Source organism: Aphelocoma coerulescens, assembly GCF_041296385.1.
Source record: "Aphelocoma coerulescens isolate FSJ_1873_10779 chromosome W unlocalized genomic scaffold, UR_Acoe_1.0 ChrW_unloc_scaf_4, whole genome shotgun sequence".
NCBI lineage: Eukaryota > Metazoa > Chordata > Aves > Passeriformes > Corvidae > Aphelocoma > Aphelocoma coerulescens.
The window spans coordinates 160,632-177,251 of record NW_027184083.1 but is presented as its reverse complement, the minus strand read 5'-3'; the positions used below and the strand labels follow the sequence as shown (position 1 = coordinate 177,251).

Here is a 16,620-nt window from a genome sequence, read left to right as displayed (position 1 = left end):
GAGGGAGATCAATTAGGAATACCTGTCTATGAGAACTTCAAAAGAAATAAAAGGGATTTGATTGGAGAATTTTAAAAATGGAGAGATGAGGAATGGCCCCCTGAACGCATATTGGAAGCATATGGGCCAGCTACCTGGGCACAAGTTGGAAGTTGGGGATATCGAACCCCAATTTACATGCTAAATTGTATCATCAGACTCCAAGCTCTCATAGAAATCATAACCAATGAAATAGCCGGGGCTATGGAATTAATAGTCAGTCAGCAACGCCAAACCAGAGCTGCAATATATCAAAATAGGCTGGCTTTAGACTATTTACTGGCTGAAGAAGGGGGTGTATGTGAGAAGTTTAATACATCCGATTGTTGTTTAAAAATCGATGACAATGGGGATGCCGTTCTAGATATCGCCAACAATATCAGAAAAATAGCCCATGTACTGGTCCAAAAATGAGAAACAATGATGACTGCTAACTGGTGGGATGGCGTATTGGGGAAAGAATAGTGGAAGAAGCTAGGTTTCTTCCTCTTATGTGCTACAGCTGGTCTAATATTTCTCCCTTGCTTGATCCCCTGTTTTATTCGACTAATCACCAGCGTAGTTCAAGGCATGCAAGTTGTGGCAATGCCTAAAGGCCCAAAGTTGGATATGTCTAAAAGAGCACAAAAAATTATGGTATTAAAAAAACAAAGTGATATAAAAGACCCTCTTGAAGAAGCCAAATTAATCTGTGAAAAGAACGAATGAACATTAGAAGCCAAGAAAAAAAGAATTATTGCTCAAGTCAAATGATTTATAAAATAGAAAAAAGGGGGATTGTTATAAATGCATATCGGAATATTGGCTTCTCGCAAGTATTAAGGTGAATATTATATAATGTTAGAAATGCTTTTGCTGTGTGGATGTAGATTTCTTTCTTTTTAGCAAGAATTTAGCAAGTGTGAGCGAGTAAGATAACTTCCAAGCGAATAGAAGATGAGGCCCAAAGCAGCTATCAGCACTCTGCCCAGAGAACAAAAGGGCCCAAAGCGGCTATCACCACTCTGCCCGGGGGGCCAAAGAGGCCCAAAGCTGCTATCAACCCTTACTGTCTGGGGAATTAAGAGGCCCACTCGACTATCAACTCTCACCTAGCGAGCCCAGGCCCAAGAATCAAAAGAAATAAAACCGCAAGGCAGAAGAATACGAATGCTCTAAAAAGGCGGAACCAAGGAGTGGCCATGCAGAACAGTTCCTGGAGAAGTTTGAATATGCATAAAGAACAGACAGTAAAAATGGTATAAAAAAAGACTATCCCTGGGCATCAGGTGTGCTCTTGGCAGAGTGCCAAGGCACCTGGCCATTACCTCTTTGCTTTATGTGTCTCATATTGTCTTTTTATTAAACTTTTAAATTCTCACAGGAGAGTGAACCTTGTTTTTCACAGATGGGAGGGGTTCAAGGGGGGATGGGATTTGTGAATGCTCCTTTGACCTCTTCAGAAGTCAGAAATTTTAAAAAGGAAATTAAAGGGTTGTTAGAAGATCCCATAGGTACAGCTGAACAATTAAACCAATTCTTAGGTCCCAATATTTTCACTTGGGAAGAAATGCAGTAAATAATGAATATTATATTTTCCCAAAAGGAGAGGCAGATGATTAGAGCTGATGGAATGAGAATTTGGGAAAGAGAGAATCAACAAGGTCCACCTGGGGACCAGAAAATGCCAATAGCACCTCCTAACTGGAACCACACTGAAGAGGCAGGGTGAGTACATATGAATGATTATCGTAATCTGATAATCAAAGGAACAAAAGAGGCAGCACCCCAAGGGCAAAATGTCAGCAAGGCTTTCGATGGGCAAAAAGGGAAGGAGGAGACTCCAACTGATTGGTTAGAGAGGTTCCAAAAGAATATGAAACAATACTCCAGAATTGACCCTGAGAGCATAGCCGGGCAAGCTCTATTGACAATTAACTTTCTCACTCATACCTGGCCAGATATTAGAAAGAAGATGGAAAAGATAGAGGACTGGCACGAGCGGGCATTAAATGAATTATTAAGAGAAGCTCAATAGGTTTATGTACGGAGAGATGAAGAAAAAGCCAAAGTAGAAGCAAAAATTATGATAGCCACTATGCGAAAAAGTAACTCCCAGAGGAATCTGAAGCCCCCAAGTACCACTCCCAAACATTTGGGTTTCAGAGACAGGGAAAATGGAAAAAACTGAACCCCAGCACAATCAAAATCCCAGGAGCAAACCAAAAATGCCTGTTTTTATTGTGGGGAAGAAGGACACTATAAGAGGGAATGCCCTCATCTAAAAAAGAACCTGAAAATATTCCAAGAGATACACCCAGAAGAAGAATAGGGAGGTCATGGGCTCTATTTTCTGGGGGATAAATACCATCTAGAGCTTTTGATAACTTTAAAAGTAGGCCCCCAAGGGGAGGTATTAGAATTTATAGTTGATGCAGGGGCAGAGAGAACTTGTGTAGCAAATATTCCAAAAGGGTGTAATGTGAGTAATGACACTGTGAAGGCAACAGGAGCAAAAGGAGAAGGGCTTAAAGTTCCTGTCATTAAAAATGTAGTAATTGAAGGGGAAACCAGAATAGGGATGGGAGATGTCTTATTAGTTCCTGCAGCAGGTTGCAACACCCCAAGACAAACTTATTGGGGAGAGACTTACAGGTACAATTAGGAATAGGGGTTATACTGGAAGAAGGGAAGATGACGGCCAAAGTGTTAAAAACTTGGCCAAGAAGATGAGGAAAAGATTAACAAAGAAGTTTGGGCTGGGGAAGGGAATAGGGAAGAATTGAATATTGACCCCATAAGGGTCACGACTGAAAGAGAAGAATGTCCCATTTGTGTGCGTCAGTACTCCATATCCTTAGAAGGAAGAGAAGGCTTAAAGCTGGTAATAGAAGAATTGATAAAGGATGGGACACTGGAACCTTGTATGTCTCCTCATAATATCCCTATTCTCCCAGTTAAAAAAATCTGATGGGATGTATAGATTGGTACAAGACTTAAGGGAAGTTAACAAGAGAACTTGGACCTGTTACCCAGTGGTACCCAACCCCTATACCCTGTTAAGTAAAGTCCCACCTCAGCATCAGTGGTTTAGTGTAGTGGATCTTAGAGATGCTCTTTGGGCTTGCCCGTTAGCAGAGGATAGTCAAAATATTTTTGCCTTTGAATGGGAGGATCCAAGTACTGGGAGAAAGCGGCAATTAAGATGGACAAAATTACCACAGGGATTTACTGAGTCTCCAAATCTATTTGGGCAAGCTTTAGAAGAAATACTGCAGACTTTCCCCACTCCTCCGGGAATACAAATTATCCAATATGTGGATGATCTATTATCAGGGGAAGCTGAAATTGAAGTTAGGGAGGCTACTATAAAACTATTGAATTTTCTTGGGGAAAAAGGATTAAGGGTATCAAAAGGGAAACTACAATTTGCAGAATCAGAAGTAAAATATCTTGGTCACTTAATAAGTAAAGGTAGCCAAAAGCTTAATCCTGAGAGGGTTGCAGGGATTTTATCTCTTCCCCCTCCTTCTTCAAAGAAGGAAGTTAGAAGACTGCTTGGATTATTGGGATATTGTAGACTATGGATTGAAGGGTATACGCAGGCAGTAAAATTTCTATATGAAAAAGTGACAGAGGGGGATAATATAAAGTGGACCAGAGAAGATGATAATAAATTAGAAGAATTGAAGTTGAAATTAGCCTCGGTACCAGCTTTAAGTTTACCCTCATTAGAAAAACCTTTTCATCTGTATGTGAATGTGGAAAATGGAGAAGCTCATGGAGTTTTATTCCAGGAGTGGGGAGGGGTGAAAAGGCCAGTAGCTTATTTATGTAAATTGCTAGATCCAGTGAGCCATGGCTGGCCAGTATGTATTCAAGCTAGAACAGCTACGGCTATTCTGGTAGAAGAGAGCCGTAAACTTACTTTTGGAAGTAAACTAATTGTGTGCACACCTCACACAGTCCGAAATGTGTTAAATCAAAAAGCTGAAAAATGGTTAACAGATTCTAGGATGTTAAAATATGAAGCAATTCTGATAGATAGTGATGACTTGACACTAGAAGTAAAAAAAAGTTTGAATCCAGCTCAATTTTTATATGGAAAACCAAAGACTGACTTAACACATAATTGTTTAGAAATTATACAATACCAAACTAAAAATTGGGAAGATCTAGCAGAACAGGCTGTTGGGGAGGATGAAAGTTTGGTAAGAAAGTTTCACAGATATGTAGGCTTGGCAGAAAGATCTCTGAATGTAGAAACTGGGGATGAGATAGAAATGGAAGCAAGTTTTGATATAGAGTAAAAGATGTTTTGCTAAAACACTGACCACTGAGTAACTGAGAAGGCAAAGGTTGGAGATGAGTTGGAAGGAGATTTTTATGATTAGGGCAAAGGTATGTGACTACAAACAAAGACATGTTTTTCACCAAGTAAATAAGTCTCAAGAAGAGCATAAGTAAATAGAAAACATGTCTTTAACAAAAAGAGAGATATCGCAGGCAAACAAGAAATGTTGATGTAGGAAGAAGAAAAGAGGTCTGCGAATTCTCCACTGTAAGCTTAAATTGTAACTTACTCTTGTGATTGGATAATAATGACTATAATATGGTAATGGTAGTAGTTATGATAGGCAATAGGCAAATGTAAAGGTATTGTGTATGGTGCTTATTGGTTGTTATGTATTAAGATACTCTGCAAAGAAAAGTATATAATGCTTTGTAACTTCAACAGAAGGCGGCCTCAGGTATGCCTACAAGCTGGAGCTGGCAGCTGTAGGGCTGGCTCTGGATACCCACTCCCTGAAATGCTGTAACTTCGCCTATGCAATAAACAGCTTTCAAGAGAGCCACCTGAAGTCCAGACATCCTTCGTGAAACTTTCTCCTATAACAGGCCCTCCCAGAAAGGGAAAAAATATATGTTGATGGTTCATCTGGATGCTTACAAGGAAAAAGGATATCAGGATATGCCTTGGTTGATGAGACAAATATGCAGAGCATCGAAAAAGGGAAATTACCTTCAAATTGGTCACCTCAATCTTGTTACAGTGGGGATACTGTAACACGCATATATCAAACCAGGAGTCCCGTGTGTTGGGGAAGATGAAACAGGAAAGCCTTATAAATATGATTGCCTAACAAAAGATTTTGGGAATATGAAAACTATAAGCGACATCGAAATGAAGGCCACCTTTGAGATATAAAGTCTTAAGTTACTGAACAACTAGAAAACAATGGTATAGCTGGCTGAAGGTAATCCCCTCTTGATTAGACAATACCCTCTGCTTGCAGACAGGTCCAAGGGTCAGAGCAGACCCTACTAGCTCAGCAGAAGGGGTCCAAGGAGTAGTTTTTAGAAGTTAAAATGTAACACTCTATGGTAATGCAATAACTCTTATAGGCTGTATGTAAATGCTATAGGATTTGTACCTTGTATTAGATTGGCTAATGAGAATTAGAATATTCAGTACAGAAGATGATTTATTGTATTGTAACAAGGACCTTACGCTTGTAACTCTCTAGCTCTCTTGCTCTAGCGCTCTTAATTCGTCTCTCTTACGCTCTTAACTCTCTTAGCTCTTAGCCTCTTGCTCTTGCTCTTAGCTCTCTTGCTCACTCTCTCTCCCTCTCTCTTACACCTTGGGCCTGCTTGGAGCTGCAGCTGGTAGCTCTAAGCAGTGCCCTTGTACCCACGCCCCTTGCAATAAACAGCATGCACCAAGATCTGCTTATAGAGATCTCTCGTCTCCAGCCGGGCCCGACCGAACCCCCCCTCATCACGATCAGCTTCTACACCGTGGAAAAGAAATATATATGGACGGATTCTTGATAGATGTTTCAGAGAGATGTTTATTTCCCCAGCCGCATGGTCGGGGCTCTGCTGAGGAACTGCTACAGTCACAGGGCCCGAGGGTCCTTTTCCCGTGCAGGAAACCACAAACCAACCAGTGGGGAACGAGGCTGACCAGGGGCAGGGAAACCCCGTGTCTCCCCCCCCAGGGTCCCTCTCCCAGGGCTCCATGGCAGGGGGAGGGACCCCAACACAATCTTGTGAATTATATGCTCTAAAAAGAGCACTGGAATATTTAGCACAAAAGAAAGGAACCATATATACTGATTCAAAGTATGCCTTTGGGGTAGTACACACCTTCGGAAAAATTTGGGAAGGGGGTTACTTAATTCAAAGGCAAAGGGACTGATACACGAGGGACTCGTTTTAGAGGCATTAAAATTGCCTGAAGAAATAGCTGTAGTACATGTTAAAGGACACCAAAGGAGAATGACCTCAGAAATAAGAGGGAATAACTTGGCAGATCAAGAGGCTAGAGATGCAGCAGAAAATGGGACCAAAAAGGTTATGTTAATTTTGACCCCAGATAAGGAAGAATTGGAAGTTCCAAAATGTAGTGAAGCAGAAGAAAAAGAATTAAGTAAGATAGGGGGAGAGCAAGATCAATCTGGGAAATGGAAACTCCCTGATGGGAGGCAGTTACTTTATAAGCCACTTACTAGAAAAATATTAGAAGACATGCATCAAAAAACTCATTGGGGTACTCAAGCTTTGTGTGATCACTTTTTAAAGAATTATGGATGCATTGGGATCTTTGGATTGGCAAAGCAAGTAACTGAGAAATGTATAAGTTGCCAAAAGGTAAATAAAAAAGTAATGAGAAAAACAACAGTAGGAGGCTGCGAGTTAGCTCTGCGACCGTTTCAAAGTATCCAAGTGGACTTTACTGAACTTCCCCAAGTACAGAGGTGGAAGTTTTTATTAGTAATAATAGACCATTTAACTCATTGGGTAGAAGCTGTTCCCACTGTCAAAGCTACAGCTAATGTAGTATGTAAAACCCTTTTGGAACAAATTATTCCCAGGTATGGAATGGTTAATAGAATAGACTCAGATAGGGGGACACATTTTATGTCAAGAGTTTTACAGCAAATAACTCAAGCCCTGGGAATAAAATGGGAATTACATACCTCATGGCATCCACAAAATTCGGACCGGGTAGAGAGGATGGACCAGACTTTAAAGAGAACTTTAACAAAACTAATGATTGAAACACAAATGTCATGGGTAAAATGTTTACCTTTGGCTCTATTGAGGGTCCGAACACAACCCAGGTCAGGCCTGGGAGTGTCACCCTATGAGATGATGTTCGGATTACCCTTTCTGACCACCCAACATGAAACTGCTACTTATGAAGTAGGGCAAATGAGTGTTAAAGGATATGTCACCACAATTGCAAGGACCCTTGAATATTTGCGGTTGAAAGGGAAAATCCCTCAAACCTCACCTTTAGACTTTAAAATCCATAATATCCATCCAGGGGAATGGGTACTAGTGAAAACACGGAAAGAGCGATCTTTAACTCCACAATGGGAGGGTCCTTTTCAGGTGCTACTGATGACTGAGGCAGTGATCCAAACCAGGGAAAGAGGGTGGATCCACACCAGCAGAATTAAAGGACCTGTGGAAGAACCTAAGGAGTGGACTATAACATCTAAGTCGGGTGATATCAAGTTGACTCTTAAGTGAGGACTGGGTGGTAATGAACTAGGAAGACCCAAATGATCCAAGGAATGTACCAAGAATCACACCTAATTGGGAAATAAGGCCAAGCTTATATCAAGTGCTGTTTGGACAAATTTTGAGGAACCTCCAACACCCTCTTGGGGAGGAATACTTCCACTCCAAACTGGAGAATCAGGACTGTTTCTGTCAAAGAGTCCTCATGTTTTAGCCTTAGCCTGTGATTTGTATAAAGAGGATAGACTGTATCCTAATCTCGAGATATCACAACCTCCATCAGTGCCATACCATATACCCTGTCTGATTCATCCCAATACCGGACATGCTAGCTGGGCTAAATGTAAATGCATAAATTGTGAAAAAAATTGGTACTGCAGTTCACAAAAATGGCACCCTCATTGTATGGAGTGTCGAATGACAAATTTATTCCCTATCCAAATAGAACTAGGAATAACCAAGATAATAACTTTGCCCTGTGGATGGGAATTACTAGTGACTGTTGAGTGGGAGGTACCTGAGGAATGGTGGGAAAATTATGGTGCCAAAAGTGATTTGCCTGGAAAATAGCAAAAAGAAGTGACAAGGAAATAGAGGGCAAGACCGGATTGGCCACTATAACTTGCCACTGAGAAGATCATATACACCTGCTGTGGGTAGCAACCCCATAGGCATGGGAGGTGGGGGTATACACCATACCAGACCTCTATTATTCCTCCTTCTGTCACTCTTTTTTTGTCTCTTCCCTTTCGGGATACCAGCAAAATCATGTCACAAGTGCTACGGAAAGCTTTACATGGAAAGAAACCGAGGTTCCTTTTTTATTACACACACCCACATCAACAGTCACTATTATAACCCATCCAAACTAGGTATCTGTAAGCAAAACAGGAAAAAATACTGGATTGCAGAAAACTTAGGAATAAGTGGTAATAGGTGGGGAAATGAATGTCCAAAGGGGGAAAGATGGGTTTGTTTCATATTTGCCCTTAAGGGTAGAGTCCAAGATTTGGTAAAAGAACAAGTAGTAAACAAAAAGGCAAAGCCAACACAGCAATCTAATTCTGTGTCAACCCCACGTCAAGATTTGTATACGAAACATAGACAGCAATTAGAAAAGGAAATAGATATCTCGAGATTTGGGAAAAACCTGTTTGTGGAATTGGGGGAAAGAATAAGTAAGGAACTAAACATAACCAACTGTTGGGTCTGTGGAGGGGCCTTAATGACAGAGGAATGGCCATGGAAAGGCAGTAGCTTAGGCCCAGTTGAACTCCTTAAATGGAACCGGACAAATATAAGAGGGGAAAATCTACCAGAAGGGTGGATTTTAAGTTCAACAAAAATAGGAGAAGAATGTCGCTGGTGCACTGGAAAGAATTTTCTTAGCGAAGTAGGAAATACTCCCTGTAAGAGATATAAAGCTAGTAATGGAACTTTTACATGGTGGATCCCAGAGGAACCAACTCAGTATTGGGCCCAGAAAAAACCAAAAGGGAAAAATTGCAAGTATAATAACGAAACCAGACTTTTTCAATGCAATGATACAGGCAAGAATCCTTATTTTGGGATCACAGAAATATCCAAATTTTGGGAGAATATAAATCAACAGAGAAATGATTATTGGAAAGCACCAGATGGCTTATTTTGGATATGTGGGAAAAGAGCGTACCCAAAACTCCCCTCCCAGTGGAAAGGGAGTTGTACTCTGGGGACCATACAGCCAGGATTTTTCTTTTTACCAGGTCCAGATGGAGATCAATTAGGAGTACCAGTTTATGATGGCCTAAAAAGAAAAAAAAGGGAATTGATTGGGGGATTTCAAAAATGGAGAGATGAAGAATGGCCCCCTGAACGCATACTAGAAACATATGGGCCAGCCACCTGGGCGCAAGATGGGAGTTGGGGATATTGAACCCCAATTTATATGCTGAATCGTATTATAAGATTCCAAGCAGTTGTGGAGATAATAACGAACAAAACTGCCCGGGCATTGGAATTTATATCAAGTCAACAAAGCCAAACCAGAGCTGCAGTGTATCAGAACAGGTTGGCTTTAGACTATTTATTAGCTGAAGAAGGGGGTGTCTGGGGAAAATTTAATACATCAGATTGTTGTTTGAAAATAGATGACAACGGGAATGCCATCCTGGATATAGCCAAGGATATCAGAAAAATAGCCCATGTACCAATCAAAAAATGGGAATCAATGTTAAAAACTAGCTGGTGGGATAATGTATTGGGAATAGAATGGTGGAAGAAGCTAGGCTTCTTCCTTTTATGTGCTACAGCTGGTTTGATATTTCTTCCTTGCTTGATCCCCTGTTTTATACGGCTAATCACCAGTGTAGTCCAAGGTATGCAAGTGGTAACAATGCCTATGGACCCCAAATTTGCTACATCTGGAATGGCACAAAAGATAATAGTGTTAAAGAAACAAAATAATTTGGAAGATCCCTTTGAAGAAGCAAAATTGATTTGTGAAAAAAATGAGCGAATGATGGAAGTTAGAAAACAGGAATTATTGCTCAAGCCAAATGATTTATAGAAATAAAAGAGGGGGGATTGTGAAAGATACATATTATAATATTGGCTTTCTGCAAATGTTAAAATGAATGCTATATGTATAATGTTAAAGTAGCTTTGTTAGAAAGATGTAGTTTTGTAACAATAACTAATGCCTTTATTTCTGTCATTAACTAAACTTAGACATAATAGTAAAATAGCTAATATAGTTATGCTTGTGGTAATTGAACTGTCTGCTTGGTTGGATAACATCCAACCAACGTGTGTTGAAGACCCCTGCTACTGACATGCCAACTATCAGCAACTACCATCTGCAGAAACCATCGACCAAAGCCCACTCAAGAAGTGATAATAAAAACTGACTAAAACCACAGCCAAGAAATGCGCATGCTCTAAAAAGGCGGATACAAGGAGGAGCCATGCTAAACAGTTCCTGGAACATGTAAACTAGTTTGGGGGAAAGTTTGAATATGCATAATTGATTATGAATATGCATTAGACTGATACAATAGGACAGGTATGTAAAGGGTGTCTCCGCAATAACAGGTGTGCTCTTGGCTGAGTGCCAAGGCACCCGGCGCCGTGAATTTTGCTTTATTATCTTTGTCCTTTATTGTCCTTTATTAAACTTTTAAATCCTAACAGGAGAGTGAACCTCGTTTTTCACAGTTTCATCCGTTCTGGAGAATTTTACAGCACTAAAAGAGTTAATCTCACCCGGGCCTTGCATCAGGAGTTTGCCTCTCGCTGTTGGTCACGTGATCTCTGCCGGTCGGTGGCCGGAGCTCTTGCGGTGTAGAATTTCATTTCAGCGGCCGCACTGAGGGGCTGCGCCGGGTGTCCAGCGAAGCAGAAGCGGCTGAGCTCTTAGCCAAACTGCGTTGCGGCCGACCCGGCCGGGCCGCGCCGAGCAGGGCCCAGCCCGGCCCCGCTGGGCTGCGCGGGCCCCCCAGTTACCTGTCCAAAAACCGGAAGTAAGAGAGCTTTCCCGGGGTTTGTTCGTTCTTAAATGTGGACCACAGAGGCGTGTCAAGCTTAAGTGGCTTAACAGAATTATCAATATTCAAACTAGCCAGCTGATTGGTTTTGTCGGGTCTGGAGGAAGCTGTCAGCACCCCCTTGCAAAAGAATCACTTCCGTGGCTGATGGATTTCTCCTTAACTAAAAACCAAGGTGTGCTAAACCACGACAATACCATGCTCTGCCAGTGAGCAGGTGCACAAGGAGGGGGAGAGGGGGGGAAGCATAGCCAGGAGTTGGAGCCTATGCTGGAATCACTTCCGGAGTTTGTCCCTGGCCTGGGGGGATAATAAAAATGCTCCTGTACCTCTGCACCTAAGACCTGATACAGGGCAGGGAAGGAACAAGACAATCCCAATTACAAAAATGAAACATGCAGGGAGGTAATTTTTAGGCTACTGCTATAAATGACACAGCAGCACATCAAAACAAGCTGTATAACTAAAAGCACCACTATCTGAATTATTTCAATTTCAGAACCCATAGTGCTGTAGGCATTTACAAAACATTTACAAAGCTGTGTAACCCCTGGGCTACATTAAAATTAATATACATAGGGATTACATTTTCATTTTAGAAACTTTTTTCCACCTAGAAAGGAGTTTCTTGTGTATCTACACTAGACCTAATGTTACATTAACATACTCTTTCTAAGCCCTACAGGTATAGCCTTTCTTTTTGCTTCTTCATTACTCTTACTTTTCTCATTTCAGGTTTTCCCCTATTTTAGGGATGCATCAGACAAAACAAAAAGGTCTTAACACATAGCACAACTTCCCTAGGATGAAACAGTCAATATTTTCCAAAAATAATGAATGTGGATTTGATAAGCATGTTGAACACTCATTCTGTCCACTAACTAAAATGATAGTTTATTTTTTAAAAGCTAAGCATACAGTAGTCTAGTTTTTTTTCTTTTCTAATGTTCAAAGAAAGCTGTATAGAAAACCATCTTCTGTATCCTTCAAAGTTTCAGAAAATTTTACACCTCCAGGAGCAGCATATATTTGGCATCCTAGCTAGAAAACCAACAACCTCACTGTAGGATGCGGCTCAGCAAAATCCTTGGATCAGCTGCAGTCATCACAACTAGAGCTACCAGCCCAAGGTCCCACAGCCTGGCAAACATTTGCAAGGAACCAGCATGGCCACAATACTTCAGAACGAGATCTAAGAACCATCAACCCAATTTCTCCAGAAAGAGCTCCCACTTTTCATGTGGGCAAAGAATTGGGAAACTAAAATACTGTATTACACATGCCGCTTTCAGAAAGCAAGCCAAAGTCTCATAAGTTTGTAGCAAAGCTCCTCTGAAGCTGCTGCACTTTGACAGGTTCTTTTTCTTCAGAAAAGTCGTACTGGTGCTGTGTGGGCAAAAACATGTTTACTTCCATTTTTGTGCTAAGAACAGAAACTCTCTGCATCAGTGTATGGGAACAACATGTGATCCAACATGTGATCTGTCAATTTGCCATCATATACCAGTCAGTGCTTGGTGTATGCTAGAGATACAGGCTCAGGAGGATTTCAGACAGCTGATCAATAGTGCCAGTATGGATGGCGGGTTTGGAGGCTGAAGGACTCAGAAAAGTTTCAGACTACTTTCTAAGAATGGCTTCCCTTCAGCATTTAAAAGCATACCTGTTGCTTCATTTTGAACATTAGCAGATCAGCAGGCCTGCCTGTCACATTGTTTCTAGGCAGATCTCTGACAATTATCCTGGAGTTCAGCAGGAAGACATCAAAAGGTAAGATGACACTTAACCTACACAAATGAACAGACATTAAAAAGTATGCATGCTGGTCAAGAATGCAAATTTTTAAGGATTTCAAGAAAAGCCTAGCTTTACAAACCTCACTTCAGGACTCTTCTCACACTGCCAGCTACTGGCCAGACTCAGAGGAAACAGTGCTCTCCTAGGATACCCTCCAGCCTAAACAGGATGAAAAAATATTTCTTATAGTGTATGCACTTCAGACTGGGCAAGGGACCTTCTGTTCTCTATTTGCTTTCAGCAGGGGATCATGTTTCAAAACAGTTTTTGATAGCTTTAGTAGCAGTTCATACCAGCTCTCAGATTTTTCCTGGAAAACAAACTTCTACCTCAGCCCTTTGGATGGGGAAAACACTGCCAGATTCCTTTGGCCTTCAACATTGGACAACTCATCTGTCCCCAAGACCACATGAAACTGAAAACTTTTATACTGGGAAGAGAAAAAAGTCCTGAGATGCTAAAGTTATTCTATACTTGAAAGCATGTGATGGAGGAGAGAGGGAAGGGTCAAACAGTTACTGTAACAGAAAAAAGCAGCAGTATTGGGCAGAACTGTGTGGCAAATCACTATGATAAACCTCAGTCACCTTCTGAACTGCAGCGATTCTTGCAAGCACCCAGTCCCTACTTGAAAAATACAAACCAGGAGGTACACAAAGTAGACAAAGCCCCTGGAAGTGTTGTACCAGACTTGTTCTGTCCCACTTCTGAGCCCAATGCCAGCATTTCTAGGCACACAGAAAAATCCCACACATCCAGTCATAGCAACAACCTTCAACATAGACAAGCTTTTACTATGCACTCCATTAGTTAAAAATGAACTGAAACCCCAAAACAAAGGTTCAGAATATTCTTTTAATGCAAGTGTTAAATCTCTTTGTGAAAATGTCTTAATTCTTGGCTGCTGAAGAAGAAGGAAACCTATTTCCAAAGCTTACTATGACAGCTGCATAATATACCATCCTACCCTGCAACAGCAGGGCTGGACCAGACCATCTCTTTGAGTTCTGGTCACTCCATGGCCATGCAAATGTGAATGCACAAGCCAATTCCATCCCTCTACTATTATCATGGGGTTTCTAGAAAATACTTATGTGTATTGTTTTTTCGTCTGCCAACAAGTTTTCCAAACTTCCTAATCTCACTGCTATGCCTACTGCTCTCAACATGAATAAAGAGGGTCAGCCTTGTCATACCTGCTGTCTCTGCTTGACAAAACACACACCCACAGACACCCACACACACCAAGTAAGGCATGCAACAGGTCTACATCAGCTTTTATGAATAGTTTTCTTCCCCACCACAAAGGTTAGAAGCTGAAAAAGCAAACAAGAAAACACCACCACCTAGCTAAAAATATTTTCACAATTTTTCAACACTCCCACCATAAGAAAAGTGGTTTTCTTGCCACTGAGGGGTAATTTAAATTTGTAAACTGTCTTTCTGTTCACAAGACAATTATTTTGTTCTCAACTTTTTGCAAACACTAGCTGCAACAAGAAACTAAGGACTGGTACATGAACTCTAAATTATGTACAGTTTGATATACTGGAAATCTCAGTAGTATCTTCAGTACTAACATGAACCAGCCAATAACCTATCCTCACCTACTGTCAAAAGGATCTGTACAAGTACTCTATTAAAATTATTTCCACTTCTCCAAATATTTCATATCGCTGTCTCATGCAGTCGGATGCCAAGATGGAATTTGCTTACTCCAGGTGCCAAAGGGAATCAACATCTTGAATCAGCCCATATCCAGCTTTCACTTTAATGCCAAGGTGAACTGTATTTCAACAGGTCCCAGGTTGCACATAACAATGCACCTTCAATCGAAGAGGGAGGCAGACTGAATTAAGTGGAGAGGAACACACAAAGGAACCTTTCCCAGATGGGAAACAGATAACCACATTCAAGTGTTCTGCAGAATGCAGCTGAGGCACAGCACACACAAGCAAGCCTGTAGCATCAAAGCAAAGCAACTACACACTCAAGAAATCATCACCAAGACTACTTGGTGATGATCTAGCATCTCCCATGACTACCAGCCAGCTGGCCTTCCTTCATAAACGTCATTTCAGAAGATACCAAGAGCCCAGGACCACTCTACCTGCCCAGTTATGCAGCCACAAAGTCCCACAAGCCTGTATACTTCCTTCTCTGCAAAGATTCCCCAGGGTCCCATGTAGTAGTGTAACCTTTATGTCAACTTCTTCAGCGCTCATTAACTGAGTATAATTGTCCATAAAATGGAAAAAAAACCCAAAACCAACAAAATTAAAAACACATGCCCTGGCGTGGGGGAAAAAAATCCAACCCCTTACAGATTGCTTCTTTATGTAAAGAATTTTATGTGAGCAGAACTGTAATTTGACACAGATGTTTCTTTGCAGAACACCTGAATTTTTCACACACGTATCCAATAACATTTTTCCACTAGAGCAATGGCTATAAAATCAGCCACAGAGAGCGTCCCACAGCTTCATAGCTTCATACAACTTACGCCAGATACGCGTATTTAACGCCCATCCCGTGTGGATATCCCGTCCCTTAGGAGAACCTCTCAGACCGGACTGCGCATAAGCATCGCCCAATTCTTCCCCCGGATCTCACGTATATTGTAAAAATCAACTAAAACCCCACCAGGCCTTTACGCCTCCAGCGGCTCTGGCTGCCCGTCCTTACTTGGACAGGCTCCTCAATCTTACCGCCGCTCCCCACTCCCCTCCCCTGCACTGGAGCCCCACTGGCCGAGGCGGCGCGAAACACTCACCTCATGCACCAGCCAGGCCGGGGCGTTTCGAGATGTTACTGCGTTTGGAGAAGCGACGTTTCAACCGAAGCAGGAGCACAGCCCCTTTTGCCCGCTCCCTTCCCTTCCCTTCCCTTCCCTTCCCTTCCCTTCCCTTCCCTTCCCCCCTTGCTACCGACAACACCCAGGGAGATGACGGCCGTTACACAACAATCGCGGCGCACGGGCACAGGGGCACACACCCCCATGGCAAGGCGGCAGCTCCCGGAAACAGCGCGGCCTCACTCGCCCCTCACCAGCGGCTGCATCTCGGCCCGAACGGCTGGCACCTGGAACCGGTCTATCTCCTCCATCATGATGGTGGAGACAAGGCGGAAAGTAGACCGAACGCGGGGAGACTCCTCAAACGTCGAAAGATTACGACAACAACGCCACCGCCCACCACAGGTTCTGCCTTATCATCGTCGCTGCGGAAGTGACTCAGCCGTGCCGCTTCCTGGCCCGGCCGCCACCGCCCCGCCCTACATTTGCATATTCATGAAAGGCGGGAGTTCTGGCAATAATTCCGGGGTCCAGACGCTCGGTTCTCCGCGGCCCTCGCCTCACTGCCGCAGGAACGTACAATTCCCTCCCTTGGGAGGCGTGGGGACACTTCACGGGGAGATGGAGAGGAAAGGAATAGTCAACGCCGACAGCGTTCTGCGCCCGGATTAGTCGCACGCCGCTTGTGGCGCGTTGCCATGGTTGCCACTATCGACTTCCGTTGGCCGGAAGAACGTGAGGCTATTGTGAGGAGCAGCTGGTGGTGGGTAGCCGCTGCGGTAGCTGCCATGTCAGTCAAGGTGGGCAACAGGCACCGGCAGGTATAGGGTCTGACATGAGCGGGCATCGTAGCAGGGTTGTGCCGCGCTCTCGTGTGATAGCGCCGTGGTGAGCTCACCACCTGTGCTGTGACGTCACCCCCCGAATGGCGTCCCTGCAGTGCTTCGTTTT

The 16,620-nt window shown here is 42.6% G+C and overlaps 1 protein-coding gene across 4 annotated transcripts in view; it reads right to left on the bottom strand.

Annotated features, from left to right (window-relative positions):
• LOC138102887 (protein FAM219A-like) overlaps positions 1-16,088 on the bottom strand; it is a 279,179-nt gene extending 263,091 nt beyond the window's left edge. For 2 of the 4 annotated variants that reach the window (XR_011147596.1, XM_069000657.1), the window contains exon 1: positions 15,924-16,088. Coding sequence is in view for 1 of the 4 variants with exons in the window: in XM_069000657.1 (XP_068856758.1) it covers positions 15,924-15,983 (60 nt within the window). In the remaining 3 variants the exon portion in view is untranslated. Of the gene's footprint in view, positions 1-10,797; positions 11,038-12,741; positions 12,866-15,648; positions 15,687-15,923 lie in introns of all 4 variants that reach the window. The other 2 variants (XR_011147594.1, XR_011147595.1) reach the window with 2 other exon arrangements.
• Between the last annotated feature and the right edge of the window lie 532 nt (positions 16,089-16,620).